This window comes from Rhinopithecus bieti, unplaced genomic scaffold, assembly GCF_001698545.2.
Source record: "Rhinopithecus bieti isolate Rb0 unplaced genomic scaffold, ASM169854v2 scaffold_34281, whole genome shotgun sequence".
Taxonomy (NCBI): domain Eukaryota; kingdom Metazoa; phylum Chordata; class Mammalia; order Primates; family Cercopithecidae; genus Rhinopithecus; species Rhinopithecus bieti.
In genome coordinates, this window is record NW_016814762.1 from 1698378 (window position 1) to 1713746 (window position 15369).

General features: G+C 48.4%; 1 protein-coding gene across 3 annotated transcripts in view; it reads right to left on the bottom strand.

The window, feature by feature from the left end:
• The window catches only part of PHAF1 (phagophore assembly factor 1), a 43348-nt gene that overhangs the window by 2299 nt on the left and 25680 nt on the right, over positions 1-15369 (bottom strand). For all 3 annotated transcript variants that reach the window (XR_001881520.1, XM_017852319.1, XM_017852320.1), the window contains exons 5-15: positions 15151-15194; positions 13941-14020; positions 13559-13653; positions 12150-12247; positions 11948-12060; positions 6572-6705; positions 6085-6168; positions 2166-2248; positions 1664-1707; positions 1125-1168; positions 916-974 (exon numbers count right to left, since the gene is read on the bottom strand). Coding sequence is in view for 2 of the 3 variants with exons in the window: in XM_017852319.1 (XP_017707808.1) it covers positions 916-974; positions 1125-1168; positions 1664-1707; positions 2166-2248; positions 6085-6168; positions 6572-6705; positions 11948-12060; positions 12150-12247; positions 13559-13653; positions 13941-14020; positions 15151-15194 (878 nt within the window). In the remaining variant the exon portion in view is untranslated. The remainder of the gene's footprint in view (positions 1-915; positions 975-1124; positions 1169-1663; positions 1708-2165; positions 2249-6084; positions 6169-6571; positions 6706-11947; positions 12061-12149; positions 12248-13558; positions 13654-13940; positions 14021-15150; positions 15195-15369) is intronic.

Here is a 15369-nt window from a genome sequence, read left to right on the forward strand (position 1 = left end):
ACAGAGGCCACAGCCTTGAAACAAGGGATCCAGTGTTTTCTGGGGTGTGGGATACTGGCCAGTAGTCTCATGGCTGTGAGTGTATGTCTGTTTCCCACACAGGCCTGCAAGGTCCTAGGGGTAGGGATGGCCTCACTCAACTCAGAATCGTACATACAGAACCCTACAGGGCACAAAAAGTTACTGTGGAACTAGACTAGGGTGGTGAGGAGTCAAGAGGGCTCTCTCGAGTGAGAGAAATCTCAGGCAGCATGGCAACCAGGAATGGGGCTGTGTCAGCAGGCAGCAGCTTTGATGGGAAAAAGACAGCCCAGGCCAGCCAGCCAAGCCCCTCCTTCCTTATGAATTCATAACTAAAGGTGAGAAGGCCCCCATACCTGGAGGTAGGGTTGGGAGATGGGAGCTACCCCTGGGGACAGCCTCTCTATCACAGGTGAACACAGAGAACAGTTGACTTACTCCTAATGTGGAGTGGGGCAGGAATTAAGCTTGTGGCAACACCAGAAACTTCTGTACTTTTTTTTTTTTTGAGATGGAGTCTCGCTCTTTTGCCTAGGCTGGACTGCAGTGGTGCTATTTTGGCTCACTGCAAGCTCCGCCTCCCAGGTTCATGCCATTCTCCTGCCTCAGCTTCCTGAGTAGCTGGGACTACAGGTGCCCACCACCACGCCCGGCTAATTTTTTGTATTTTCAGTAGAGACGGGGTTTCACCGTGTTAGCCAGGATGGTCTCGATCTCCTGACCTCGTGATCCGCCCGCCTCGGCCTCCCAAAGTACTGGGATTACAGGCGTGAGCCACCGCACCTGGGCAACTTCTGTAATTTTTAAGCAACATCCACTATGCCAGGCTTCCCTGGGCTTTCTGGGCTCTGAGGAGTCAGGTGGGGTGGCCGGGGACATCAAACTCCCGCTCACCTGTGCAGGACAACAGGCTTCTCCACAGGGTGGCCCAGGAGCTCCTGGATGTTGTCCCACTGCAAGAGGGACAGGGGGGAGCAGGGGTTAGTAGGGACATAAACATGCCTGTGACCAATGGCTGGCCTAGAGGACACAGCCCCATGCTGCCTGCAGGCTCATGTCCACCTCATGCTCAGGCTGTGCCAGGTAGGAAGATAGGTGCTCACCTTGCTGTAGGTCGTGCATGTTTCTGTCTGACCATCTGCATTTTCTGAAAGAAGACAGCAGGGCAGATTGGTAGCTGGCCCAGCCTACCTGTGGCCCCAGCCCTAGGCAGGATCCAGACCTGGTGTCCCTTTGCACTGGGGTTGGAGTACATGGGGAGGCCTAACAGGCTGTTTTGGAGTTCCAGGGTGGAAGAGGATGGAGGGGTGAAGGGAGATCAGTCAGGTGTGAGCTACACCAACTGGCAGTGGGTGGCAGGCAACAAGGATAGGCTGGGGGCCCCTGGATGATCATCTGTAGATAAGAAACTCCCCCCTCCACAGGCCAGCAATCCCACAGTCAAAGGAAAAGGCCTCAAGGGCCTCTAGGAGACTCAGACCAAGAACACTGCAGCCCCCAGAACAATGAGTGCACCCCAGAGGAACTGAGGCCATGGGCAGAGGCTCTACACATCCAACCACTGCTTCGATCTTTCTCCCTTCTCATAGTGGAAAACAGACTCTAAAACCCCTCCTTTACCCTGAGAGCTTTCACTACTCACCTTTCTTTATGGCTAGTGGGATCTTGAACTCACAGCGATGATAACTGGAGAGAAGGCAGATGGGTAAAGGCTAGGCCTCCTAGAAGGCCTGGCCACTCCCATATTCCAACCCCATACCCCAGGAGAAACAGAACCAAACACACCTGTCCAAAGCCCTGGCTCTGAGCCCCTGATAGTATTCATTGAGAGAGGCCAGATTTAGGCACGGAAGTCAAACAGAAAAGATCTTGGCTCTGGGGTCTGGAGAGCCTATGACCTTGGATAAGACATCAAGCTTTCTGAACCGATTTCCCTATTTATAAAATGGGTTCAAACAGAGAGATGTAAGGCACTGGACCCTGTGCCAGGAACACAGCAAGCACTCAGGAAATTCGCTTCCCATGAAACAGCAAGAATTCAGATGTAGATAAATTAGTGAACACCCAAAGCCACAAGCTCTTTCCTGGGGTTTTCAGTCCAAAACTCACTTTACAGAGGGGAAGGTACAGACAGGTGTACTCACATGTTGAAATTATAATGCCCAGGGTAATTGGTGTGTAGAACAAACTTCTTCACTTTGTGTGTATTCGCATCAAAGAGGATGTCCTGGAATAGAAAACAAGGGTACTCAAGGAGGGAATGTTACTGAGGCAGGGCAGAGGCCTTTCCAAGGGCATGCCCAACTTGGGACATCCACTCTACTCCACAGCGAGAATGCCTGCAGGCATCACCTTTCTTCCAGACAACAGTCCAGGGGACAGGCCAACCAGCTTTTAGACATTTTCTTTTCTTTTTTTTTTTTTTTTTAGACAGAGTCTCACTGTATCACCGAGGCTGGAGTGCAGTGGCACCATGTCAACTCACTGCAACCTCTGTCTCCTGGGTTCAAGCAATTCTCCTGCCTCAGCCTCCCGAGTAGCTGGGATTACAGGTGCCCACCACCACACCTAGCTAGTTTTTTATTTTTTATTTTTAGTAGAGACGGGGTTTCACCATGTTGACCAAGCTAATGAAGCGGGGGACCCAACCATCTACAGACCTGACAGGCACAGGGTCTGCAGCTACCAGTTCTTAGGAACAAAAACATAAGGGAGATCCTTCCTGCCAATGGCACCTGATAAAAAAAATCTAACTGAGAGCAGATTTTGGCTCTAAGGCTACCAAGAAGATTGAGAGTCACTTTTTTTTTTTTTTTTTAGAGACAGAGTCTCACTTCTGTCGCCCAGGCTGGAGTGCAGTGGCATGATGTCGGCTCACTGAAACCTCTGCCTCCTGGGTTCAAGCGATTCTCCTGCCTCAGCCTCCCCAGTAGCTGAGAACACAGGCGCACACTACCACGCCCGGCTAGTTTTTGTAATTTTAGTGGAGATGGGGGTTTCACCATATTGGTCAGGCTGGTCTCGAACTCCTGACCTCAGGTGATCCACCCACCTCGGCCTCACAAAGTGCTGGGATTACAGGCGTGAGCCACCATGCCGGCCAAGTCACCTGGTTCTTGGCTCAAGGCCACCTGACTATTCTCAATTCCACGATCCATCAGACCCTCCTGGCTTCCACTACACACGCTGTAGGAGTCAGCAACTCCAGGAACTGAAGTTAGAGCCCGACCTCTCTCCAGGACTTGGACCTGGATTTGATGCCACCCAATGAATACTTCCCTCCTATCCCCTACCCTTCCCAGCTTCATATTCATCTAACTGCTTGGGTCTGTGACCTCAGGGTCACCTCTGACTCTACCCCCGTACCCACAGCCAACTAAGTCCTACTGTGGCCAGTCCATTCTCTCCATCTTCCCTGTCACCTATTGATGGCAGCAATGGCCCACCTGGAGCGGCCGCTGCGAGGATGCCGACTGCAGCAGGGGAAGCGTGGCCAGGACCTCTGTTTTCCCATAGAACTGTGCAGAGCCGGCTGGGCGCGGTGACTCAAGCCTGTAATCCCAGCACTTTGGGAGGCTGAGACGGGCGGATCACGAGGTCAGGAGATTGAGACCATCCTGGCTAACATGGTGAAACCCCGTCTCTACTAAAAAATACAAAAAAAAAAACTAGCCGGGCGAGGTGGTGGGCGCCTGTAGTCCCAGCTACTCAGGAGGCTGAGGCAGGAGAATGGCGTAAACCCGGGAGGCGGAGCTTGCAGTGAGCTGAGATCCGGCCACTGCACTCCAGCCCAGGCGACAGAGCGAGACTCCGTCTCAAAAAAAAAAAAAATGAAAGAACTGTGCAGAGCCTGTGGGAACTGGGAACAGGTGAGAGTCCTGCCCTCTACTGAGTTGGCAGGGCAGGAGCCCATGCTCCTCGGTGTAGCTGCAGCCTCCCAGCTGCAGCTCCAGACCCTGGCATCCCTACACTCTCAGGGCCCCAGAAGGCGCCTTGCCCTGGCAGGCTTGAAAGTGCCTGCTTCCACTCCCTAGCCTCTCCCCACTCCCGGTGCCTGCTCTGGGGAGGAGCAAAGTGGTGGCTGAGCCCAGGCGCTGTCGCAACCTGGCTGGGAGTGCACACGCTCAGGGGGGCACTGACACACTAGCCCCCTGCTGCCTCGGCATGCACAGCATGGGCACCATGGATGGCATGTTGATGGTGGTAGGAAGCAGAAGGGCTCCTGGGCGGAAAGGGGTGGGTCCCAGGTGAAACCCCACCTTCAAGCCAGGGATGGCCTAAGGCCTGGGGGCCAGGCTGCCAGCTCTGGGTAGAGTCTGGGTGGAGTGAGAATTTATGGTGCTTTTTGCGGGCCTGCTCATGGACTAATCAGTATGCACTTCCTCCCTTCTGAGCCCATAAAAACCCCGGATTCAGCCAGACTTGGACAGACGTCAAGACTACCAGCTGTGGGAAGGAGCTACCCACTTCAGGTCTCCTTGACTCCTCAGGACAACCTGCCTACAGAAAGAAGCTACCCACTATGGGTATTTTCTCTGCTGAGAGCTGGACACTCGTCAGGACGACCTGCCTGTGGAAAGGAGCTGCCCACTATAGGTCTCCTCAGAACTGTTCTGTTGCTCAATAAAGCTCCTCTCCTTTTTGCTTACCCTCCAGCTGTTTGCATACCTCAGTCTTCCTGGACGCAGGACAAGAACTTGGGACCCATTGAATGGTGGGACCGAAAGAGGTGTAACATAAATAGGGCTGAAATGCTCTGCCCCGCTTTCCCCGTTACGAGCAACAAGAAGAGCTGCAGCCCTTCAGGAAGCCCAGACCTAGGAGCTCCCCAAGCCAGAGCTGTGACACCCTGTTTGGGGCTCTGTGGTTCCTGATGTCTCCAAGCTTCTGGGCGTCACTGCGTTCTCCCTGTCCAGACACGGGTGCCAGCAATGGAAGCTGCTTGCAGTACATGTGATCTAGCTTTACCCTTACATGGAGCCGGCGCCTATGCTGGTGCCTGGAGCCGCCCGCCCCACCACAGCAGTCAGCGTGCCTGGCTGGGCGCAGTGGCTGGACGCCACATTCACTTGCTCACACACCCCTTGCCATTCCATGCCTGGCTTGCCCTTGGCAGGCATGGGATCCAGGCTGGTAGCGTGAGCCAAGCGCAGCCTGCCAGGCTGAGTGAGCAGAATGAGACCAGTGGGACCAAGCAAAAACTGGGGCAAAGGCACCACCAGCCACAGAGGTTTCCAGCTAGAAAAGCAACACCCTAAAGTTCTTGAGATACTATCATCACTGGCCTTTGAACCAGAGGTCCAGCTGCAACAGCACTGTTCCCTCCTGCCGCCATCCTACTCTCAGGAGTTCATGACCCAACAGCAGCTACACTACTACTCTTGGCTCCTGTGTTTGGTCTTTCCCACTTGGACAGACTCAGTCTCTCCTCACTCCCTCTCTGGAATCTACTCTTTGCTGCCTCAGGACCTCAGACCCTAGAAAACTCAAAGGTTACAAGACCCATGGTCCAGGCCAGCCCTGCCCTCTGAGATGTTTCCTGCTGAAACACTGTTTACACAATCATTTCTCATGTCTGCATCTTACCCACCAGCTGCACTATCCACACTGACCAGCTACCAAATACATCCAGCTCCCTGGGTCCAGAGTACAGGGATACAGCAATGCCTCTGGGGTGGTCCTCTAAAAATATACAAGCACACCTCACTGTCTCCAAGCCTTTTCAGTCTCCATTTTGTGACTCAAGAAGAGGGTCCTATGCTTTATAAAAGGGCAGTTCCCCAAACAGCTTAATCTGAATGATTTCCAAGGCCTCCATCTGTGGAACATATTTCCCTCAGAAAAGAAGTCAATCAGGGAAGCTAGTGTTCCTGAGCAATCCTGGTCGCAGGAAAGGTCTACTTTGGAGTACCAGAGCCTATGCAGAACCACCCTGGGCAGAGCCAGCTGGCACTAGGTTCTCCAATGCCCATGGTTCCAGCTGCATGTGGACACACAAATCTGCAAAAGTGCACTGTCCACCCCAATAGAAATGAAGGGCTTCTCTGAGGAATCACAACTTACCACTCCAAGAGTGAAGTAGTTAAAAAAGTAGTCATTGCACTTCGATGGAACTTGTTTATGAGGGGAAGGAGAATGAATTTTCATCTGTAGGGAAAAAATAACCATAAATTAAAATCCATCCCTCTAATATAGTTCTGGATTAACTTAAAGTCTACAAATTGTGTTCCGTGAGTAACATTAAGCTGCAGTACAAGCACGAGTGTCGGGAGTCTCAGCTCCTGGTGCTGACCAATCTAGGAGGAGAGGGGGCCAGTTGTCATTGATTATGGACTGCCTTGGTCTCCAAGGAAAGGTAGGCACTATGGAGAGGGACAGAGTCAGGGTAATTGGACTATAGGGGTTAGAAAACAGTTTTCAATTTACTTTACCATTAGCTTTAATTAGAACAACTTCTATGGGAAAATAGCAAACAGTTTACATTTACTCAATATTAAATTGGTGTTGATTTAAAAAAAGAGGGAGAGAGACTGCAACATAATTCCCTTACCTTGTCTTCTGATTTATAGAAGACTTTGTGTGGAGAGCCAAGCATGCTAAGAACATCTTGGCAGGAATCACCAAAATACACTGAACGTTCAAATACCCGCATCTTGGCATCTGCTAATAGGCCAGGTCCACAACCTGCAAAAAACAAGAGAGAGAGGTTGTCAGGTTATGGTTAGAACCAGAGACCCTCTCTGGAGGCCCCAGAGAAGCTACTGGCTCCATGCTACATTATTAGGTCTGGCAAGGGGCAAGACTGCATGCAAGCAGAAACATCAGGTCACCAGGGCTTAAGACTGTACAAGAGACCACTATCTATTCAAAATAATGCCAGGGACTTATTCAATCCCCCACATGTGACATGAAGCTCTGAAGACTTCATTCACTTATTCATTCACTAACTATTTTATTGCCTACCATGTGCTAGGACATTGTGCTAGATGCTGAAGAAACAAAAGCGAACAAAAGCAGTGCAGTTTCTGACCAGACATGGTGGCTCACTCCTGTAATCCCAACACTTTGGGAGGCCAAGGTGGATGGATTGTTTGAGCTCAGAGTTCGACACCAGCCTGGGCAACATGGTGATACCCTGTCTCTACAAAAACATACAAAAATTAGCTGGGCATGGTGTTGGGTGTCTGTAAGTCCCAGCTACTTGGGAGGCTGAGGTGGGAGGATCACTTGAGCCTGGGATGCAGAGGTTGCAGTGAGCCAAGATCACACCACTGCACTCTAGCCTGGGTGATAGAGACAGTCTCAAAAAAAAAAAAAAAAAGGGCAGTGCTGTTTCTTTCCCATAAGCTCCATCACTGAAGCTTATGTGTGCTGGAGAAGCTCCATCACTGGAGCTTATGTGTGCTGGAGAAGACCTTAATCAGATCATCACACAACGATGGTAAAATGCAAAGATTTATGTTCAGAGGTACTTCTTGGCCGGGTGCGGTGGCTCCTGCCTATAATCCCAGCACTTTGGGAGGTCAAGCGGGGTGGATTGCTTGAGCTCAGGCATTCAAGACCAGCCTGGGCAACATGGTGAAACCCCGGCTCTGCAAAATATAATACAAAAATTAGCTAGGCGTGATGGCACATTCCTGCAGTCCTAGCTACTTGGGAGGCTAAGGTGGGAGGATCACTTGAGCACCGGAGGCAGAGACTGCAGTGAGCTAAGATCACACCACTGCATTCCAGCCTGGGTGACAGAGTGAGACACTGTCTTTAAAAAAAAAAAAACACAAAAGAAAAGAAAAGAAAAAGAAAAAAAAGATATAAAAGTACTCTCAATGGTAACCCCTAACAGAGACACTGAACCTGTAAGACCGCTCTATCAACAAGTAGAGTGAAGCATACATTACTTGACTCCCTAATTCTACAAAAACACCTGACAGAGCCCTCCAACCCAGACAAGAGCCATTATCACTCAAAAGGGACAAACCAGCTAAGTGGAGGAATAAAAGACCTTCTGATTTGCCAAAAGTTTATTCTTTGGGAAGAATCTTTAAGCTCTGACTTTTTCTAATACAACATTTCAGAAATGATTACAGTTAATGACACACACACAAACACACAGATGTGGAAGTGGTTGTAGCACACTAATAGACACACCAACAGTAAATATTTCCCCATTTTGTGGAGGGGGAGACAAAGTGTTTTGCTCCCACCCCCCAGCAAAAAAAAAAAGGAAGCAAAAAATCTGAGAAGGATTGTAATTCCTGGTGCCATGATAATCACTGACACCATCTTACTCAACACAAGGCTTTACAGTTGTCAAAGTTCTCTCATGTGTAACAATCCATTTGCTATATACAGAAGCTTTAGAGAACCCAAATCTTAAATAACTAGGTACTGAGTTCAACTAACCCAAGAATCTCTATTCTCAGCAAGTATACACTGAGGGGCAAATAAAGGCTTAGGCAAGCCTGGGTGACCTATAGAACCCACCAAAAGTGCTGTCAAGCTGGATTGTGGGCCCAAAGTATCCAGTGGCCTAACACATTTCTTCAGGTGCCAGATACGTGTGGATGACAGATGGGGGCTGCAGGGAAGAAACCCTTTATAGGTGAGTCTTCTTTTTTGTCTCCCTCTGCTTGAAGTATATCCAGGTAGAATTACCCCCAGTTTCAGGCTACTTTTTAGATTGTGATTCTCCAGAGTGTATCTTTCTACAAATTATTTGGAGACCCAGATGGCTGAACTGACTCCCTACATTAAAACCATCACTGCAGCCATATTCCATAAGGAAGGATATGAGAAATGAGTGGGTCAAGAAACTTGTGCTTGCCACAGGAAACTCTCAGTGAAGACGATAACCCTCTGAGGCCCTGACTTAACAAATCGTTTGCCCTGCTGACAGTGTAAGCAGTGAGCAGTGTGACTGCTGGGAATGTGCTGTACAAGGTGGCAGACATAATCGGCTGGGAGTCCACCCTTAACAGGCTCCTCCTGCTGTCATCTGGGATGATTAATGACCCTGGTCCTTGACCACCCTGCTGTTTCAAGCAGTGATCCTCTTGGGAAAAAACATACTAAATCACTTGACCTTGCTGTCACATCTCAATTCTCTCAAAAACCATGGCTCACGCTGGGCACGGTGGCTCACACCTGTAATCCCAGCACTTTGGGAGGCTGAGGTGGACAGATCACTTGACGTCAGGAGTTTGAAACCAGCCTGGTCAATATGGTGAAACCCCATCTCTACTAAAAATACAGAAATTAGCCTGGCGTGGTGGTACACGTCTGTAATCCCAGATACTTGGGAGCCTGAGGCATGAGAATTGTTTGAACCCAGAAGGCAGAGGTTGCAGTGAGCTGAGATCGTGCCACTGCACTCTAGCCTCAAAAAATAACAACAACAATAACAACAAAAAACCCCAAAACCACAGCTCAAGTGTGATACTCCTTTAAGTGGCTGTTCTGTCTTGGCTAGAAAATCACATTTTAAGAAATTCTTAACCTGGAGGTTGTGAACTGTCTAATCATTCACAGAAGTGGGCTCAGAGTTTATATAGCAGATTCTTAATAACTAAGAACCATTTGCGAGGCTGAGGTGGGAGGACCGCTTAAGGCTCGGAGTTTGAGACCAGCCTGGGCAACACAGGGAGATCACATGTCTACAAAAAAATAGAATTAACTGAGTGTGGTGGTGGTGTGCACCTGTAGTCCCAGTTTCTTTGGAGGCTGAGGCAGGAGGATTCCTTGTGCCCAGGAGTTAAAGGCTGCACTTAGCTATGATGGTGCCACCACATTCCAGCTTGGGTGACAGCGGGAGACCATGTCTCAAATAAAGAAAAAAGCAGCAAAAACCGCCCCCCAAAAAAACAAAAAAAACAATGCCTCAGAGACTGATGCAGGAAAACAAATGCTGGTTGGTTAGGCTATGAGCTCCACGAAGGTTCTCAGCTATCTTTATGGGAACAAACTCCACGCTGAAGCTCCCAGTCCCGTTAAGCACAATTCACAACCCAAAGCAGCTGACATTGGCCAGGTATGGGAAAGTCACAAAATGAGGCATGGATCCTGGAGGGACCAGCTACTGAAGGTGGCAACTCTTTTTTTTTTTTTGTGAGACGGGATTTCGCTCTTGTTGCCCAGGCTGGAGTGCAATGGCGCTCTCTCGGCTCACTGCAACCTCCGCCTCCCAGGTTCAAGCGATTCTCCCATCTCAGCCTTCTGAGTAGCTGGGATTACAGGCACGCATTACTACACCTGGTTAATTTTTGTATTTTTAGTAGGGATGGGGTTTCATCATATTGGTCAGGCTGGTCTTGAACTCCTGACCTCAGGTAATCCGCCTGCTTTGGCCACCCAAAGTGCTGGGATTACAGGCATGAGTCACCGCGCCTGGACAACTCTGTCTTTTCGTTGTTGTTGTTGTTGCTCCTGGTTGGCAAAACTCTTGCGAAGGTGTGGCCAAACCACAATTCAACAAGTCCCGTCTGCTTGCCTACGTTGAGAACTTGGCATTAAGGGTAGAAAAAGGGAGCCAGGCATGGTGGTGCGTGCCTGTAGCCTACTCAGGAGGTTAAGGCAGGATTGCTTGAGCCCAGGAGTTCAAGGCCACAGTATTCCACTGCAGCACACAGGCCTGGGCAATACAGGGAGAAAAGCTGGGTGTAGCGGCTTGCACCTGTAATCCCAGCACTTTGGAAAGCCGAGGGAGGATCGATTGAGCCCGGGAGTTCAAGACCATTCTGGGTAACACAGCAAGACCCATCTCTACATACACAAAAATTAACTGGGCATGGTAGCACATGCCTATGGTCCTAGCTACTTGGGAGGCTTAGGTGAGATCACTTGAGCCCAGGAGTTTTGAGGCTGCAGTGAGCTATGATCACACCACTGCACTACAGCCTGGATGACAGAATGAGACCATCTCTTTTAAAACAAAACAAAACAAAACAAAAAAAGGTAGAAAAAATGGGAGAGCTGGCCAGGTGCGGTGGCTCATGCCTGTAATCCAGCACTTTGGGAAGCCGAGGCGGGCAGATCATGAGGTCAGGAGTTCGAGACCAGACCAACATGGTGAAACCCTGTCTCTACTAAAAATACAAAAATTAGCTGGGTGTGGTAATGCACGCCTGTAATCCCAGCTACTTGGAAGGCTGAGGCAGGAGAATCGCTTGAATCTGGGAGGCAGAGGTTGCAGCGAGCTGAGATCGCACCACTGCACTCCAGCCTCAGTGACAGAGCAAGACATTGTTTCAAAAAAAAGAAAAAAAGGAAAAAGGGGAGAGTAGTAGCACTGCAACCCACAGGATGCATCTTCAGGAAACACTTGGGAACTGTCACAAAGCTATATAAGCACACAGCAGGCCTATGTGCATGCTGAGAGAAGCAGTGCTGTTGCTTATTAAGATTTGCTAATTAAAGACTATGTCCAGTCCCTTGATAAAACTAAACAAAAGCTTTAACCATAAACATCTGCATAATTTGTCTTCTACCAACTATGTGGCAATGGACTGAATGCTTTTGTTCCCCTAAAATTCATATGTTGAAATTCTAACCCCCAAAGTGATGGTATTAGGAGGTGAGGGCTTTGGGAGGTGATTACATTATGGAAGCAGAGACCTCAGGATTGAGATCAGTGCCATTACAAAACAGACTCCACGGAGTTAGCTAGCCCCTTGCACCATATGAGGAAGTCTCTTCTATGAACTAGACTGCAGGCGCATCCAGATACTGAATCTGCCAGTGCTTTGATCTTGGACTTCCCAGCCTCCAGAACTGTAAGAAATACATTTCTGTTGTTTACCAGCCACTCAGTTTATGGCATTTTGTTACAGCAGCCTGAATGGACTAAGACACATCCTAAGCACATGGGATTTTAGACTGTCTCAACATAGGTATAATGGGGAATGTACCAACCTCAAAGCCAGTCACTGACCTGCAGCAAGCAGCCGAAGTCGTAAACCTGCAGGTCCAGTTCCATCTCGAAGAACATCTACACTCTCAGCATACACATTGCCCAGGAAACAGCTCAGAGGCATTATGGGAGCCCTGGGGACAGGCACAGAATGAGCAGAGGCTTGGTTCTTTCTCCTAGGCAGCCCAGGCCTTAGCATGAAACTCATGCTCCTTACACTTACTTGGTATCCTGTAGGCTGTTGCCACTGTAGATATACATTCGTTTTACAGTTGCTCCATGGGGTATCTGGAGAGAAGCCAGGCCATGGGCAAAATTGGGCTGCAAACAAAGGTCAAGAGTTTTACTTAGGGCACTACAGGTCATGGGACTCAGGCTCTGGTCTTCCCTGTCACTCATGGTCTTCAAGAGCTGCTCAGGTCAAAGGGTCAAAGCACATCCTCAAACCTGGCTCTCTGGCTCTGGGTCAGTAAACTCCCCAAAACCATGCAAGTCCACCTTTAATTCTGCTTGGTTTTCCTTTCCTTTTCTTTTTTTTTTTTTTGAGACAGAGTCTCACTCTGTTGCCCAGGCTGGAGTACAGTGGCATGATCTCAGCTCACTGCAACCTCCACCTCCCGAGTTCAAGTGATTGTCCTGCCTCAGCTTCCCGAATAGCTAGGACTATAAGCATGCACCACCACAACCGGCTAATTTTTTGAGACAGAGTCTTGCTCTGTCGCCTAGGCTAGAGTGCAGTGGCACAATCTCAGCTCACTGCAAGCGTCCGCCTCCAGGTTCTGTTGACATTCTCTACTGCCTCAGCCTCCTGAGTAGCTGGGAACTTATCAGGTCGCCCGCTACCCATGCCTCGCTATATTTTTTTTGTTATTTTTAGTAGAGACATTGAGTTTTCACCATGTTTATGCCAGGATGGGTTCTTTTGATCTCCGTGATCCTTTCATGATCCGCCCGATCCTTTAGTGGCCTTCTCAATAGTGCTGGCGATTACGTGCGTGTAGCCACTGTCGGGGTTTTTTTTTTTTTTTTTTTAATATTTTTGGTAGAGACAGGGTTTCACCATGTTGGCCAAGCTGGTCTCCAACTCCTGACCTCAAATGATCCGCCCGCCTTGGCCTCCCAAAGTGCTGGGAATTACAAGCGTGAGCCACCACACCCGGGCAGTTTTCCTTTTCTTCATAGGGGAAAATGCAGAAATGCTTCCTTAATTAAAATAAGCATTACGAAAGCTTATCATTTTCACAGCCCTAAGAATGAATGAAATGTTTGCAAAAATAAAGGTAATTGAAAATCCAGAGGATGAAACCTCCAAATTCTAGGTAACCAGGAAAACTGCTGATTAGGAGTTTGAAAATAAGGAATGAATGAACTTATCTCTGAAAAGTGAGCCTGACCTCACTCCATGGTGGCAAATACCCTCTTCCTGGGAATGCCAGCCTGAGCATTGTTCTTCCTCTGTCAGTCCCACCCACTCTGCCCCTTCCTTGTCCCGTAAAGAGCTCAAATACATGGAAACCAAAGAAAGTCTGCCTATCTAATACCCACTCCTCTATCCCCATCCCATGACACCGTCTGCTGAGCCATACCACACAGACACTGGGCAACAAACACCAGGGGACAGGAAGGGCTAACCTCATACTTTGGAGCCTCGGTCCATGAGTCTAACTGAAAAGAGAAAGACAGTCCTCTGAAGTTGAGATGGAAGAGCTGCTCAGCAGAGTTGTACACTGTTGGGGGTGGGGGAGAAGAAAATAACATGGTTGACTGGCATCTGAAATGGCTAACATAAACCAGCCTGGCAGGGAGTAATGACTGACAACACCTTCCTTGTGGCTTGTTTCTGAACTGGCCTACTAAGTTGAAAACAAGGGGGAGGATCCTTCCTTCACACCCAAGTACCAATCCCACAATCCTAAGGGAGCCTGACTCCAGTGGGGTGGGATGGCACTACCAGGCAGGTTTATTGCTGTGAACTGCCACTGATGACCAGAGGAATCAGATGGACTTGGCTTACCTCCAGGGTGGGTTGCGCCAAAAGACTGGTCAATCTGTTCAATGGTAGGAGCTATGGCCTGAGAATTAAAATGCACGCCACTGAAAAACAAAAATATTTTTTAATACTAGGCTTCACAAGATGGGCTCACAGATCGTGTGAGATGATAGTAGCTGGGAGAGTTATTTTTAAGATGCAGGCAGGTGAGTCTCTAATTATATCAAAATACAAAGTTTAATTAGAGAACTTTTAAATAAGAGAATGAGGTCAGGAGAAGGTCAATTCTCATGAGGCTGATATACAGAGTTGATCCTCTGGGGCTTTAAGACACCAGTGACTCTTAAGAAGAGGGTAGAGAAGAGAAGCCACCAGACCCTGAGGTATGAAGGCCCCAGTAAAACTAAAAGACAACTAGAACCTGCAGGGGCCAGTGGTACCACACATTTGCTTGTCTACTCCTCTATCAGCAAAACTGCCTGAGCCTCCCCCAGGAATCAGGTCCTCTTCACATCCTCAAAAAGGGAAAGGGAAGCCAGTTAAGGAAAGTTACTGAAAGGAGTATTCTATCGCTTGAACCCAGGAGGCAGAGGTTGCAGTGAGCCGAGATGGCGCCAGTGCACTCCAGCCTGGGCGACAGAGAGAGACTCCGTTTCAAAAAAAAAAAAAAAAAGAAAGAAAGAAAGAAAGAAAGGAGTATTCTAGATTTTAGATGGGGCATGCTGCCTTGCCATAATGGGGGATCAACAACTTTGGATTGTGCATGTCATTCCTGCTGTAATTCTAAAAAGTACATTAGAATTGGTCTCTTTGGCATTAGAATTGGTCTCTTTGGCATTCTCTTCAGCATAGGATTTGGAGTCAGACCTATCTGGTTTGTACCACCTCTGTTACGCATGAAAACATGAAAAGAGGTGACAAGAGAGGCTGTCAGGGGGAGGGCAGCTATGACCCAGGAGACTGTCACATTACCTCTGAGCTGAGGTCTGGCTTTGTTGAGAGGATTAAGTTAGACGACATATACGTGAAGTGTTAAACACATCATGTATTCTTAATGAGGTTTACTTCTCTTCTCCAGGAAACTGAGCAGGCTTGAAGGTTGCCTCAGGAAATCATGGCACCAGGCTATAATTCACATCTGTGACAGATGTGAATCTTTACTAACTTAACGAAGGTAGTATATATGGACTGTCTATACCAAGTGTGACATATACCAGCAGGGGAGAAAACTTACCAATATTTTAACTTTACTTTAGTCAAATCATACACTTCGATCACCTAAAAAAAAGTTTAAGAGTTGTCAATGCTCTGAAGGTGATGACAGACTAAAACAATTAAAATACATTTATAGAATAAATAGTAAAAAAAAAAAAATCTATTACTAATAGAAATTTTATGGAAGTTCTGCATGTTGTCTTTTGTTCTCATTTAAAATTTTTTTTTTTTTTTTTTT